Source organism: Empidonax traillii, unplaced genomic scaffold, assembly GCF_003031625.1.
Source record: "Empidonax traillii isolate 1590-97213 ecotype Southwest subspecies unplaced genomic scaffold, ASM303162v1 scaffold1657:size115891, whole genome shotgun sequence".
NCBI lineage: Eukaryota > Metazoa > Chordata > Aves > Passeriformes > Tyrannidae > Empidonax > Empidonax traillii.
The window spans coordinates 6412-21806 of NW_020956850.1; the positions used below are offsets into that span (position 1 = coordinate 6412).

Consider the following 15395-nt stretch of genomic DNA (forward strand, 5'->3'; position numbering starts at 1 on the left):
AGAGCCACACTTGTTCCTCAGTTACTCCTCTGGAATGGTCCCTGGATGAGGAGCTGATGGTTACAGGCATCTGTAGCCTCTCAGTCCCTCACCACAATGTAGGTACTGTACTGGGGTAGCAAGAGACCAGAATTTTGGAAATGCTCTATAAGCATCTCGGAGATCTCAGGGAGTTGTTGGGTCTCTTGGGCACAAGTTGTTCAGTCCTTCTGAATTTGGAAAAAGGTTACTGATCATTTATAAGTGGATTCTTCAGCTGCTGTTTCAGTGGGAACCCTCACCTTCACGTGATACGTGTCCATCGTCATGTGTCTGTCCCAACACCAAGTGTTTATTGCAGTTTCCTGTCTCACTGTGACAATGTCATTTAAAGTTTCAGGGTCTGTAAATGGACACTTAGAGTCATGGAATCATTAAGGTTGGAAAAGACCGTTAAGATCATGAAGTCCAGCCATCAACCCACCACTAAACCATGTCACCAAGTGCCACATCCCCATGTTCTTGAACACTTCCAGCAGTGGGGACTCCAACGTTACCCTGGGTAGCCTGTGCCAGGACGGGACAGGCCTTTCCGGGAAGGAATTTTCCTGATATCAGACCTAAACCTCCCCAGGTGCAACTTGGGACTGTTTCCTCTTGTGCTGTCCCTTGTTCCCTGGGAGCAGAGCCCGACCCCCACTTGGCTCCTCCCTCCTGTCAGGGAGTTGCAGGGCCAAAGGTCCCCCCTGAGCCTCCTTTTCTCCAGGCTGATACCCCCCCCGCCAGCTCCCTCAGCTGCTCCTGGTGCTCCAGACCCTTCCCCAGTCCCATTCCCTTCCCTGCCCTCACTCCAGCCCCTCAGTGTCTTTCTTGTCATGAGGGACCCAACGCTGACCCCAGTTACGTGCATCCCCGTGTACAGTGAGTTACAAACCGATGCCCTTGTTGGCAGAAACTTGCTGTCTTCTCCAGCCCTTGAACCCATGCATGCATGTGGAGGAAGAGCTTGGTCTTCCAGCAGCTCTGGATTACAGCAGCTCCAAGCTTTGTCTCTTGACTCCCGGGGATGTGATGTGTCTGCTGTGCCCCTGACAAGTTGCAGGAATCCCCAGCAGGCAGCTGCACAGCCGTGAATTTGCACCGTCCCAAGTCTGTTGGGCAACGCCCAGGTGTCCCTGGCTGCTACTGGAAAGTGAGTCTGTCCAGGTGTGCAACACTTCTGGTGCCTCCAGAGCGGCGTATACGGTTATTCCCTGAAAGGTGGGCAATCTTGCAGGATCAGGTGAATCTGTTAATAGAGAAGCTGTAGCTGCCCTGTCTCTGGAAGCATTTGAGGGCAGGTTGGGCGAGGCTTGGAGCAACCTGGTCTGGTGTAAGGCATCCCTGCCCATGGCAGAGAGTGGGACTAGGTGGTTTGGTTTTTGGCCCCTTCCCACACAAACCGTTACATGATTCCATGTTAAAAGAGAGCTTCACTAAAAACCGTATGCAAACTGGGTTGAGGCGGCCCCAGTCCTTGCTTGGTGTGTCCCTGGAGAGACACAGGCAGAGCCACAGGCAGGGGAATTGCTTCCTGGGTCGTGTTTGGTACCATTGCTGGTGAATGGGTTCCCAGTGGGGGCTCAGGGGGAGGGATGGCAGCACGAGGCTGATGTGGCAGCTTTTGCGATTTGGCCCACTTCTGTCCTCTTGCAGCTGCGCTTTTCCATGGAGGGCTGGACCTTGTCTGTCTGGGGGAACAAGGAATTCAGGGTTCGCTGCCCACTCCGTGAAGGTTTGTCCTTTCTGCAGAGGGAAGAGCAGCAAGATTTGGTGGGGAGCAGCATGGATCAGTTATTACATCTGAGATGGGCTGTGGGTGAATCCCTGGCTTTGGGGGAAAAATACACAAACAGGAAAATGCGCAGGGATGGCAGGGAGGGAGCTGAGCTGCCCCTGTTGCAGGGTAACTCTGTGTTGTGGCTCCAGGGTCAGTCCAATATCGTGGCAGTACAGGCAGGTCTGGAGCAGCCTTAGGACAGAGGAGCTTTGGAGAATAACTTCTGGGTTGAGTGCAGGAAGCAGACTGGTCTGTAAAGTGAAGGGCCATTGTAGGCTGCTGGATCCAGACCTTCCTGCTCAGGTTCATATTCACATCAGTTACTCTTTGCATAGACTTCAAACAAATATCCACCAGTCAGTTCCTCACCACACTGGCTTTATGGTAAAACTGGTTTGCTTGGGGAGTTTGAAATCTTCTTTCCAGCCTAAATATATTTACATCCAATTGAAGCCCCTTTGCTGCTGTTGTCTCCGTGTCTTTAACTAGTCTGGTTCCTGCTTGGTATTTTGCTTTTCAGTATACACTGATGGACACATTTTATCTCCGGTAGGGTCTCCCATGCCAGACAGGTCAAAACTGAAGGGTCAGATAAAATGTGTCCACGGGCAGGATGAGCTCACCAGCCTTCTGGTGGTCATCCTAGGAGAAGGACAACTCTAATTCCAAACCCGGGCAGATGGAGCTCGCTTAGCCCTGTAAGGCCATCCATCCAAGAGAAGGATACTCTAATTAAACCTACGTCCTGAGGACCTCGCTGTCACCGTCCAAGCTTGCCAGGCCCTGGCAGATGAACCTCAGGAGTAAAGGGTGGGACCAGTTCTGCGCAAGCTGAGCCTCACCTAAAAAAATCCACTGCGCAGGCTCGAGGGTTATACCCACGCTTGTAAAGCCCTGCAGTGACAGGTGAGGGACGAAACGGCAGGTGATAAGATGCACTGGAAGCCACAGTCCTAAGCCTGAGTCAAAGGCATACACCTGTCAAGAAGTTGTCATCCTGTCCCATGGATTCAGGCACTAAGCAGAACCATCAGTTGTCTTCCTGGGAAATACCAGGATCCTGCTATTAGACTATTCTGTAATTCTTGCCTGGAGACCTGGTTGTCCATCGTCTTTAGAAGTTTTTGTGTTAAATACAGAATCACAGAATCTCCTTATCACCAGGATCATCAAGTCCAGCTCCTGGCCCTGCACAGGACAATCCCAAAATCCCACCGTGTACCCGAGGACGTTTTCTGAATGCTCCTTGAACAACAGAGATGTGAGTCTTTAGAGCATTTCTAGAATCCAGTGAGTCTGGAAGGAGAAATGTGGATTTTGTCATTAGTTCCTAAAAGGCTTGGTCACATAAGAAGTGTTTGTCTGGTCTGGAGCTGGTTTGAGTTGGGCTGTGACACACACAGTGCTGTCTCATCAGTACCCCATTTATGTCTCACCTTGTTAATCCTTGTCTTCCAGCACTTTTATTTACTCAGTCTCTGATGGACTGACGGTGGGTCTGGAACCAGGGATTTCCATGGGAAGATCCCAGAGCATTCTGCTCTGCTGTCGACTGGGTGCCAAAGCGACTGGCAGGGCACCTCAGATTGCTTCGTACTTCCTGCAGTGGGTTTTTGGTTTGGTTTTTGGTTTAAACATAGCAGAATGTGAAGCTCCACAGGCTGTTGCTTCTATCACTGTAGGAGTGAAGGGGGTTTCATAAGAGAAGGGTTAAGGAAGGCAAGTCTCCTGCTCCCTTTGCTGCCCACGCTGTGGCCACATGAGCTGACACTGACACTCAACTCCTTTGCAGCAGCCGCTCTCTGTCCTGGACCTTGTTTCCAGAGAGGTGACATCTGGAGGGGAATCTGGAGAGAACAGCAAATTTGGTTCTCACCAGGAGTCTGTGCATGTTTTCTGTCCCTTACCTCACCAGCTCCTTGGCCCTTGACCCCTGAGAGAGTCCCATCTGTCCTGTTCCTCTTCCTATATCCTACCACATGCTCCCTGTCTTCCTTCTCGTGACTGTGGCAATGTGAATGGTTCGTGCTGGTGTCCTGAATAGAAGCAGCTTCAGGTCGAGTTTGACCAACTATTGGCAATGAACATAACTGGGTATGTAGAGGTGGGAGGTAGGAAGGAGAAGAGACTTCTGGATTGCTCAGCTGCGATCCTGAGCAGCCGGGGCAGAGGAGAGCAGAGGAAGGAGCCCACTGGACAGAGCAGATGGGGTTTTTTTTGGAGTCATGTGTTGATTTCCATCAGTACAGCAAAGCCAAGTATCCAATTCAGAGTACTCTGATGAAGTGCCCTCCTTGTCACTGCACGCTACACCAGGGTGACCTGGAATCCCCCAGTGGCAGATGGAATTACACCTAAAGGGAGCCCTGTGGTAGAGCCAGGCTGTGATGTGAACCAGCTGGTTCTGTAATCCAGCCCCAGCCCAAGGCTGCCCCGTTTGCTTTGTGGTGGAATCTCCTTCCGATGTGTCCACTGTGGGCAGACTGCCTGTTTGGTCAGGTCTCAGCCACAGGAAGTGTGTTTCATTTGTTGTGGCAGTGGTGCCTCCGAGACGCGGGTGCCATGGCTCACCCACGGGTTCCGTGGCCGGCCCAATGCGCAAGCAGATCACTTGGGGTTATTATTTATTGTTTTAAAAGTCGTCCCTTGCTCTTGGAGATGTTTTGGCCGCTCCCCGCTCTGCACTGACCCGTAACCACTGTCCCTTCTGCTTCCAGCTGACACTGACCATCGTGCGGCAGACGGGGGGGCTGGGCATCAGCATCGCGGGGGGCAAGGGCTCCACCCCCTATAAGGGGGACGATGAGGTAAGACCTGAGCTGTGTCATTGGTGAGGCACCTGCTTCTGGGGACTGGTTCTCTGTAGCTGGAGGTTGGGTGTCCGTATGTGTTGGCTGTGGGGGTTTTTGGGGCCAGGTGGGAGCAGCCCTGCAGGAAGCTGGTGGGACTGGCTGGTCTGACCTGGAGCGGCCGTGGGAGCAGCAGGTTCCTTCCCACCTGTGTCCTGGGGCACAGGACTCACAGGGCAAAGAGTGTGGGTTTGTTCCACACGTAGCGGCATCAGCTGTGTCATGTTCTGGTCCTGCTTGAAAAGGGTTAACGTGTCATTCCCTGTTGTCCTGTGTCACCTGGGGGTAGCCCCGCAGTGAGTTTCTGTCTCCTCTTCCCAGCTCCTGAACAGGGTGATGTGGCTGCCATGTCCCCACATCCCAGGACTGGTCAGCAGGGACCGACCCTCTCCCCGGAGCTGAGGGGGTGGAGAGGTCTCTGCACTCCAGAGGGTTGAAGAATGGGCTCGACCTCTAACAGGTGATTTTGTTTCCAGGGCATCTTTATTTCCCGTGTGTCTGAAGAGGGTCCTGCAGCTCGCGCAGGGGTCCGTGTCGGGGACAAGCTCCTGGAGGTAAGGGCCTGGCTCCTGTGACAAAGCAAATGCTTCTAGATGACTTGGAGTGGAGTGGAGTGGAGGGAGAAGATGTGCATCACACAGATTTTAGGCCAAATTAAGCATCAGGAGCTGTGAGAGAGCAAAACTGAATTCCTCTGGCTCATAGTTGTTTAATTAATGTTACCGTAAATTTTTTACTGCTTTGTAAGGACGGGACGGCTCCTGCATTCACTCTCCCCCAGCTCTGGAGTGTTGTGTGATGCAGGTGGGAAGAAACACATCTCCAGTGGGCTGAGCTTTGCACACCTGGAAGGTGCAAAAGTAGACTCTGTGGAATAACTTCTTACCCAGGGAGCCATATGCCCGTCTTCGTAGAATCGTGGAGTCATGGAATGGTTTGGGTGGGAAGGGACTTTAAAACCCACCCAGTTCCTCCCCCTGCCATGGGTAGGGAAACCTTCCGCTAGACCAGGTTGCTCCAAGCCTTGTCCAACCTGGCCTTGAACACTTCCAGGGATGGGGCAGCCACAGGCAGCTTCTCTGGGTAACCTGTTCCAGTGCCTCACCATCCCTACGGGGAAGAATTCCTTCCTAATATCCCACCTAACCCTGCTCTCTGTCAGTGGGAAGCCCTTCCCTATGATCTGTCACTCTGGACCCATGTCCAAAGATCCCCTCCACCTCTCTTAGAGCCCCATTAAATACTGGAAGGGGCTCTAAGGTCCCCCCAAGCCTCCTTTTCTCCAGGTTGAGCCCCCCCAGGTCCCTCAGCTGCTCCTGGTGCTCCAGTCCCTTCCCCTGCTCTGTTCTCTTTCCTGGATTCACTCCAGCCCCTCAATGTCCTTCTTTTCGTGAGGGGCCCAAAACTGACCCCAGGATTGGAGGTGCCTTGGCAGTGCCAGCACAGGAGGACAAGAACTGTCCTGGGCCTGTGGCCATGCTGTGGCTGATACAGGCCAGATGCCACTGGTCTTCTTGCCCACCTGGGCACACACGCTGGCTCATGAGCAGCCAGTTTCTCAGGAGAATGTTATGGGACATGGCGTCAAAAGCTTTGCCAAAGTCCAGGCAGACACACCCACCCACAGCCTTTCCCTCGCCCACCGAGTGGGTCACCTGGTCGTAGAAGGAGATCAGGTTGATCAGGTAGAGCCTACCTGTCACAACCCCAGGCTAGCTGGGCCTGATCCTGTGGTTCTCCTGTGTGTGCCACGCTCCAGATCTGCTCCATGGCCTTTCCCACATCAAGGGACTGTCACACTGACAGCTGTACATGTTTTGAGGTGTGAGCAGGCTACGGGGAAGGTGAACAAGAAGTTGTGTCAGCCCGAGTGGTGCTGAGTTTTGTTGGTGGAGATGGTTCTGGGTGGGTGTGTTTGTCTGGGAGCTTGTTGCCTGCAGAGTTGGTACAGGTGTAGGGAAGTTGGAGCTCCCTGTGGAGGGAGCATTTCTCTGAAAGGGCCTTTACTGGGCTGGCCTTGGACAGGCAGCAGGTGCTGAGGGAGCGTAGGGAGACTCCTTGGAGGTGTGGGCACACCTGTGGGAACGAACAGGCTGCCAGCCCAACTCTGAGCTGCTGAGCTGCTTCCCTGCGGCGGCAGCAGCGGCTGAGGCTGGAGCTGTGTGTGAGGTGAGGGCTGTCCCTGCTCTGTGCCCAGGTGAACGGCGTGTCCCTGCACTGCGCCGAGCATCACGTGGCCGTGGAAGCGCTGCGGGGGTCGGGAAGCTCCGTCTCCATGACGGTGCTGCGGGAGCGGATGGTGGAGCCTGAGAACGCCATCACAGTCACTCCACTCCGCCCCGAGGACGACTACAGCCCCCGGGAGCGGCGCGGGGGGCTGCGCTTCCCCGAGCGCCCCGAGGGAGCGCCTGCCACCGAGAGATATTCCACCTGCCTCATGCGGAACGAGAAGGGCCTCGGCTTCAGCATCGCCGGCGGCAAGGGCTCCACTCCCTACCGGGCTGGGGACACGGTCAGTCCTGATCCCCTGGGATCCTGGGTCTTCCTCACCTCTGGGTGTGCAGCACTGGCCCTGGGCTAGTGGGCCAGTTGCACTCTGAGAGCCGGGATATGCTCTCAAGTCAGGGAATCATGGAATCCCAGAGTGGATTGGGTGGGAAAGGACCTAAAAGCTCACCTTGTTCCACCTCCCTGCCATGGGCAGGGACACCTTCCACTATCCCAGCTTGCTCCAAGCCCTGTCCAACTTGGCCTTGGACACTTCCAGGGATGGGGCAGCGACAGCTTCTCTGGCCAACCTATGCCAGGACCTCACCATCCTCATATGGAGGAATATCTTCCCAACATCCCATCTAACCCTGCCCTCTGTGTGTGTGAAGCCATTCCCCCTTGTCCTGTCACTCCAGGCCCTTGTCCAAAGTCCCTCTCGCTCTTTTTTTATAGAAGGAGGGGGGCTGGGGCTCCCGATCTCTGACAGTGACATCTAATCCTGCTGCTGCCCTCTTGGCACGTATTCCAGGCTCTGGGCCACGGGAGGGCTTTGCTGACAGTGGCTCTGGGAGCAGAGGGTTTGTGTGGAGTGGGGAACAAACAGGAAGCGCCAGGGCAGGGGAAGGGTCTGGGAGTGGAGGGGAGAGGGCTGGGACCTGCCTGGCACCCAGGAACGGGTCTGGAGAGCCAGGCCCAGGTGAAGGGAAGCCCAGGCTGCTCTGACCCTCCTGACTGCTCCAGGGGATCTTCATCTCCCGGATCGCAGAGGGTGGTGCAGCCCACCGGGACGGAATCCTGCACGTCGGAGACCGGGTCATCTCGGTGAGTGGGTGTGCAGGGAAGGGGCTGACTTGGCTCCATGCCCTCTCTCATGCAGGGGCTGCTTTCTCTGGCACTGAAGCTGGATTTTGGGGGGCCTTTTTTTAAGCTCCTGAGTCTTTTGTGGGACCATTTAATGTGGGTGGTTTTACCCGGTCTGTGACAGTTGGTGGGTGCAGTTACACCTCCTCTTTCCCTAAAGCCTGTGTGTGAGTGCTTCCCCCAGGGATGACCTGGAGAGAGGTGACATGGCAGCACTGCCCCAGCCTGATGTCCCTCCAGAGCTTGGGGATAGCCCGAGGGGGCTCTGCCTTGGCGAGTGGAAGGGACGGAGCCCTTTCGGACACAGTGGGGTCAGCGTGAGCTGGAGCAGAGGGGGCTGCCCAAAGGTGCTGTGGAGCAGGGCAGGGGTAGCTCGGTGCTCCCCTGCTTCACTCGGAACTCTGGCCCGTTTCCTGTCCTGTCTGTGCGGGTCTCACTGCTCTAACCTCATGTCTCTGCCTACTGTCCCTTGCTCCCCTCCTCCAGGGAGCCTCTTCTGAGCCTCCCGACCCTCTCCCCGTGCTCACGTGCTGCCTGCGAGGGAAAGCTCCTGCATCCTGGTGCTGGTGGTGGGTTTCTGGCCCAGCTGCTGTGGTAAGAGCACGTGTTACCACAGCGCTGGCGTGAGTAAACACTGATACAGCCTCGTCAGTGCTGGCTTCTGTCTGCTCTATCCCTGGGCTGGGGCTGTGTTGTATTTGCTCGGGGACATTTCAGTGGAGCTCAGGCCCAGGTCCTACAGTAGTTTTTTGGCAGGAGACTTCAGTTGGTACAGCATCACTCCCTTCTTGCTAGTGCTCCCCACTCCTTCTAAAATCAAGCCCTGACCCTGACTGGTGCCACATAGACCAAATTATTTTGGGTTTGCTCATGTTTTAGTGCTCCCTGGTACAGAGGCAGGACTGAGGCCCAGCATTTGGGGTTGGTTTGCTCTGTCTGTGGCAAGAAGAGGGAAGATCTTAGAGTCAAAAAGTCAAACCTGTCTCCACCCCCCTTCAGCAGCTCTATTTATACCCATGGGCAGCTTTGTAGGAAAAGCAGATCTAATTCCCTAGTAATAGCTTGCAGTGAATTCCAGGCGGGTCGTGTGGGCTGAAGGCTTACAGGGCTCGGGGGCCTGTGCTGGATTTTGATGTGGCTGAGGCCTTGCTGTCATTAGTCCCAACACCCCCAGTGGGGTCCCCTCGGTACCTGTGACAGGTGATTGTGGCCATACAGGTTTGGTGCTGAGCACGAGCTGCAGCTCAGGTCCTGTGCTCAGCCCTGATGAATGCAGGAGCAGGTTACTGCTTTCCAGGAGAACACCCACTGGACTATTCCCATAACTTCCGAGCAGCCTGCTTTCCACACCCTTTTGAAGCAGTGGTTGCCCATTTTTGTTGGAAGAGCTCCAGGCTGTGGTGATTCCTGGGATGTGGGTGCAGGCTGCATGTGTTCCCTGTACCTGCATGGGGAAGGGGAGGACCCCAGTACCCGCTAGGTACTGGGCACATGGGTCCCACGGGCAGGGCCTATTTCCAAAGCCGTGGTCTCCTGGGCGTGCCTCAGCTCTAACTTTGCCAAGGATCTTGTTTTCTTAGGGAAACAAATACAGCACAGCTTCGTGCTCTTCCCCTGTGCTCTAAACCCTCCTGGACCTTTCCACAAGGGAAGGACCAGAATCGCTCCTTTGACTTTCCTAAGGGAGCTTTGAGCACATGGACTGAAGAGCCCAGCCTAGGTCTCCTCTCCGAGTTAACACCTCCCAAAATTCCCCAGAGAGTGACACTCACTCCCCAGCTTCCCTGTATTCCCATATCTCTTGGGAGTCCTTTTGGTGGGGGAAGTCATGGGGCAGGGAGCTGCTGGGGGCAGTGTCAGAGAGTTGGAGTTGTGGGATGGGAATCTAGCAGGGAAGGTGCAGGATTGGGAGCAGTCACTAAAGACATCCTTTTTTTTTTTGAAGGGACTGGGAGTAGGCTAAAGAAAACTGATTCTGGGGAGATTTAGGACAGTGGTAGGTGACACGTGGAGTCCTAATGAGGCAGTTTGATCCCTGAGAGTTTCGCCAGGATAATATAATTTCCTATCCCTTCCTCTTGGGCAGTCAGAGAGCTGCGCTGCATTGCTGACCTTGCTTTCTAGCTAGATAAAGGCCATGGAAAATGAGCTGCCTAAAGGCTGGGAGGGCTCCAGCATCGCCAGGTAATGGAGAATTACTGGGTGAAGTGCATCGAGGGCTGTTACACCTGATACACCTCTGACCCTGGGAGTCCCGTGCCCTGATCCCTGCGCTGGGGAGGTACCTCTGAACCCTTCTGGTCCGACCCCCTCATCGTATCAGGGACAGGAAAATAGCAGAGGGGATGTGGGAAATCAAGAGTGGGTGATGCTGGAGCAGGTCTGTCTGTGGAGTATTGTTGTAGAGTCACAGAGTCAGAGCAAGGCTTGGGTTGGAAGGGATCTTAAAGATCATCTTGTTCCAGTTCAGTGATTTTGTTGGGCCTTGATCTGGTAGTAGAACCCAGAGTCTCTCCTGCATGTCACTTTTGTTAACTGTCTGAGGACCCAAGGGATCCTCCCTTCCCACTCCTCTGGACACATGGCTGCCACTTTCCCTGCTCCCAGGTCCAGCCATCAGCAGGGATAAGTGCAGATTCCAAAGGTGGAACACACTGCAGACCTGGCTGGCTCCAGATTCGCACAAGCAAGAGGTGGGGGCAGTACCTTTACAGGTGCACACCTGAGCACAAGGAGTCCTCACGGGGCAGGAACAACAGCCAGCTTCCCCCAGGTCCTGCCTACCAGCTCATTGGGTTTGCTGGTGGAATGGGCACACATTCCCTGCCTCTCTCAGGGAAATGCTCGTGTCTGTAGGTCTCCAGCCTGTGGCCCAAGCATTGAGGTCTTTGAGGCTCTTTGGCCAGACCCTGAGCTTTTCATCCAGCTTCTGGACCAGCTCTTGGCTCTCCCTGCCTTTTGGATTCCTGCTTGCTGGCTAGTCCAGCTTGAATTTTACCAGTAGCTCTCACGCATGTACCCAGAACAGCGTGAACTGGCACAGTTCATACAGAATGGGGGAGAAGGCAGAGCAGATGTGGTGATCAGGCCCAGGGCTTGGCCACAGTGGCACTGACCAGCAGCCTCTTGTTCTCCACCCTCAGCATTTCCCTGTGCTAGTTCCTCCTCATTCATCCTGGGCCAGTCCCCTTTCCCTTTTGGTAAACATTCCATAATAAGTGCTGCACATTCCCACAACCCACCTTAAAGCTTCCTGCAGCCAGCTGGCCCTTTCCACTAGAGCTGTGCTGAGATAACCCCTCATAATCTCCACTGCCTCTGTGGATGGGTTGCCAAGTTTGACTGCACTTCTCTAACGTGGGTGATTCCTTTGATGATCCATTCAGGAGTGTTCAAGCCCCGTCTGTGCTACTTGCATTCCATTAAGGTCTGTGCACCTTTGTGGTTAATCTGTTGCCTTTCCTGCTTGCTGCCTTGTCACCTGTGCTCAGCAGCCACTACCCAGGTCCTTTTCATCCTTCCTCTTCCTGCGGGCATGTGCCAGCTGCTGCCTTCACATCCTTGTGGTTGGTGCCAGAGGTGTCCCATGGGGACAGTCCCCTCAGCAGGGTTGACACTGTGGGGCTCAGATTTTCCAGCACAGAACAGGATTGCTTGTGGTTCTCCTTCCCTGTCGCGGTGGGAGCAGCACCTGTGACTGTGGGCGGGACAGGGCCGGTCGGGTGAGTGCTGGGGGTGTCTTGGGGTTCTGGACAAAACCCTGTCAGACTGTGTGTGTCAGCTCAGTGCAGGAACTGCTCTCTGGAAAGGAGCTGGGGAGTAACGATATTTGGGAATCAGGCTGTGAGGAATTGGGCTACAAAGCCCAATTGCTGTGGCTGTTGCAGTCATGTTATTTCATGAGCTAGTCAAACCCCATCTTGGCAGCTGCTGTTTTCACGTCCTCGTTCATTTTGCAAAGCTTTTACAGAACCTAATGACCTTTTAATTTCCAGCTTCAACTTTCTCCTGGCAAGTTTTGTCCTTTTGGCATTGTTCTTCCAGCTTGGCTCTTGGTTTTCTGCCTCTCATACATTTGTGGAGAACAGTTGCATCCCTCTGGTCCTTTGAGTTTCAAGGGAAGCTGTTTTAATTTTGTAGGAAAGGCTCTCTGTGCTTCCTGGTCTCTCTGTACCTGGGGTCACTTTTAATGCCTTAGAGCTGTCGTCTCCCCCGGGCTGCCATGACCTTGCCCAGCGCAGGTGGCCACCAGTGGCCGGGTGACCAGTGACAAATCTACCTTTCAGTGCCTATGTCTGGGCTTTGGGTGGCTGATAAGGTCAGGTGGCCCGGTGACAATGCAGCATGTGCTGCAGCACATCGATTTGTTGTGGCATCGTGGCTGAAAATTGCTCTTTTGGCTTCTCCCACGTTGAGATGTTTGGCCCCATTCCTTTACTACAGCCTCTTGTCCCAGTGGGAAGCTGGAATGCTGGGAGTGCTGGGGTGTTCTCCTGGGTGAGCATAGGCCAGGCCCAGCTGGGTTGGTTGGGGTGTGGGAGGTGGAGCATCCCATGTGGCCTGTGGGGTCCCCTGGAGCATCAGTGCTGCAGGGCACCAGCTGCACAGGGAAGGTGGGAAAGGGGCAGGAAAGCTGTCTAGGAAGGGGGTTGGGATCAGGCAGGAATGAGCAGGCCCCCGTGTCCCTTCGCCAGGTAGGAGGGAGCGGGATGAGTTACAGGATGGAGCACAGGTGTTTGAGCTGGGGCCGTGTTCCAGCAGAATGGGGTCCCTCAGGGGCTTGGCTGAGCGCTGGAAATGCCGGGGAGTGCCGGGGCAATGGACTGACACCGAGTTTGCGGGTTGTTCTAGATCAATGGGGTAGACATGACAGAAGCCAGGCATGATCAGGCCGTAGCGCTGCTTACCGCGGCCTCCCCCACCATCGTGCTGCTGGTAGAGAGAGAGGGCTCGGAGCAGCCCGGCGAGGGAGACTCGCCTGGCGCGCCCCGCGTGCGCATGCACTCCCCCCCGCCGCTCCCCGGCCCTGGGGGCAGCCCACCCGAGGAGACGCCCGCGCCGCAGAGGAACCACCTCCCCAAAGGCCTGGAGGATCAGTACCCCATCGAGGTGAGCCCGGCCTGGGGATATGGGATGGTGCAATCCTGGGTGGGTTTCATTTGCAGACGTGGTGTTGGGGTGGGAGTTGGCGCGCCGGGTTCTCGGGGCGCGGCAGAGTCATCGCAGAAAAGCTTGGGGTGCAAGGGACCTAAAAGCCCATCCATTTCCACCCCCTGCCATGGGCAGGGACACCTTCCACTAGACCAGGTTGCTCCAAGCCCCATCCAACCTGGCCTTGAACACTTCCACAGGGATGGGGCAGCCACAGCTTCTCTGGGCAACCTGTGCCAGGGCCTCCCCACCCTCACAGGGAAGAATCTCTCCCCAGTATCCCATCTAACTCTACCCTCTGTCCGTGTGAAGCCATTCCCCCTTGTCCTGTCACTCCAGGTCCTTGTCCAAAGTCCCTTTCCGGCTCTCTTGGAGCCCCTTCCAGCTCTTCTCCCGCAAGGGGAAACCCTCTTGTCTTGTGTGTGTTCACCCATCAAAACACCCCTAATTCCATGGTTTTAGTGTTTGTGGTCCTTATGTGATATCCCTCATTCCCTTTGACTCCTTTTCTTGTTCCCTCAAGGAAATCCACCTGGTGAAAGCGGGTGGTCCCCTGGGCCTCAGCATCGTCGGAGGCAGTGACCATTCCAGCCATCCCTTTGGGATTCATGAGCCAGGGGTCTTCATCTCCAAGGTAGAGTTTGAGGAGAGGCGCCCACCCCTGAGCTGTTGGATTATTGGGGTTAAGGTGAAAGGTTTTGATGCGAGCCCAGAAGTATAGGATGGATTTATGAAATAAAGGGATGGGAGGGGGATGTGTGAAGGGTTGTACTGGATGTGCTGCTGCTGCTGCTGGAACCATCTAAGGGCACATAAAAGCCTCAAACCTGTGTAATCTGTGCCGAACCCTTCGGAGGGATCCCAGTTAGCTTCTGAAATTGCTGAGCTCCTTTTGGCTTTAGCGAGTCATGAGAAAATGCTGGCCCTGCAGAAAGCCAGTCATCACTGGTGGGATGAGTGCAGGGAGACCCAGAACTGCTCTGCTGCACTCAGGCCAATGCCCTTCGACCCCACGTTCCTGTTCCAGCAGTGACATCAGCTAATGCCATTTAGGGACAGCACACAGGCCAGTCACTGGCTGCAGCCCATTCCCTCACAGTCCTGCACATCCGTGCTCCTTAGATTAGGGATGCTGGAGAGGACATCCCTGCCCAGCCCTTTCTGCTTTCCAACATCTCTTGTCCGATGGAGATGCTGAATCTGTCTCCTCTGACACCCATGGCTGGGAGTCAGGATTCAGACCTTGTCAAGGGCTGTTAGGAATTCTGGAAGTGATGCCTGCCAGATCCCTTCCTTCATGTGTCCATTGTTCCCCTAGCAGTACTTCAGCAGGTCAGTGGAGCAGGATTTGCTCTTCCCAAAGCCAAACTAACCTTTTCCCACCATCCCTGCTTGCCCACATACTCACAGATGTCAGCCTTTCCTTGCTGACTCCTTTGTTTTACCAGAAGCAGAGGTTTGGTGCCATGGTTAGTCCCTCTGTAGCTCTCAGGATCCCCTGTAGAGAGCACTGGGTGAGGGCTGGAGTTGTACTGGTGCTGTCAGTCTTGATTACAATCACGGACAAAAAAATGGCAAAGCTGGAACAGCTTTGGTTTAGATAAAATTGGGAATATGAGAAAAACATACAGAAATGGCCGTTCAAAGCAAATCCCGCTTCATTCTTTGCCAGTGTTCACAGGTATATCACCTCTTGGGGAACTTGGGCTGCAGGGGGAGGAGTCAAAACAGGCTGGGAGGATGCCCAGGGACACAGTCATATCTCCAAGGAGAGATGGAATTCCCTTCTCCAGTTATACTGATGGTTCTCCGCAGGTCATTCCCCGGGGCCTGGCATCCCGCAGCGGGCTCCGTGTCGGGGACAGGATCCTGGAGGTGAACGGCATCGACCTGCGCCATGCCACCCACCAGGAAGCGGTGAACGCTCTGCTCTCCAACGCCCAGGAACTCACCATGGTGGTCCGGAGGGACCCGCCTCCGCCTGGTATGCAGGTGGGTTCTGAGTGAGAGGACTGGGGGCAATCACGCAAGGTCACTTCTGGAGGCAGTTTCTTACCTGGCTGGAGGTCTGGGACTAGGACACCACCAGACTTCTGTTTGGAATTTCCTTCTTTGGAAGGATCCAGTCTCTTGTAAGCGTATTTCCAGTGGGAGAGTGGTGAGGCTCTCTTGCCTTGCCCGTGGTGACTCTGTCATCAGAGAATGACCAGATTCCATGAAGACCACACCTGAGCAGGGAACAGAAA

General features: G+C 54.9%; 1 protein-coding gene across 1 annotated transcript in view; it reads left to right on the top strand.

Moving 5' to 3' along the window:
• Positions 1-4515: 4515 nt before the first annotated feature.
• The window catches only part of LOC114070678 (protein scribble homolog), a gene marked incomplete at its 5' end in the record, with an annotated part of 50086 nt that continues 39206 nt past the window's right edge, over positions 4516-15395 (top strand). Inside the window, 7 exons of the mRNA XM_027908211.1 lie at positions 4516-4605; positions 5124-5201; positions 6845-7159; positions 7879-7959; positions 12850-13107; positions 13673-13783; positions 14965-15141. Coding sequence (XP_027764012.1) covers positions 4516-4605; positions 5124-5201; positions 6845-7159; positions 7879-7959; positions 12850-13107; positions 13673-13783; positions 14965-15141 — 1110 coding nt within the window. The remainder of the gene's footprint in view (positions 4606-5123; positions 5202-6844; positions 7160-7878; positions 7960-12849; positions 13108-13672; positions 13784-14964; positions 15142-15395) is intronic.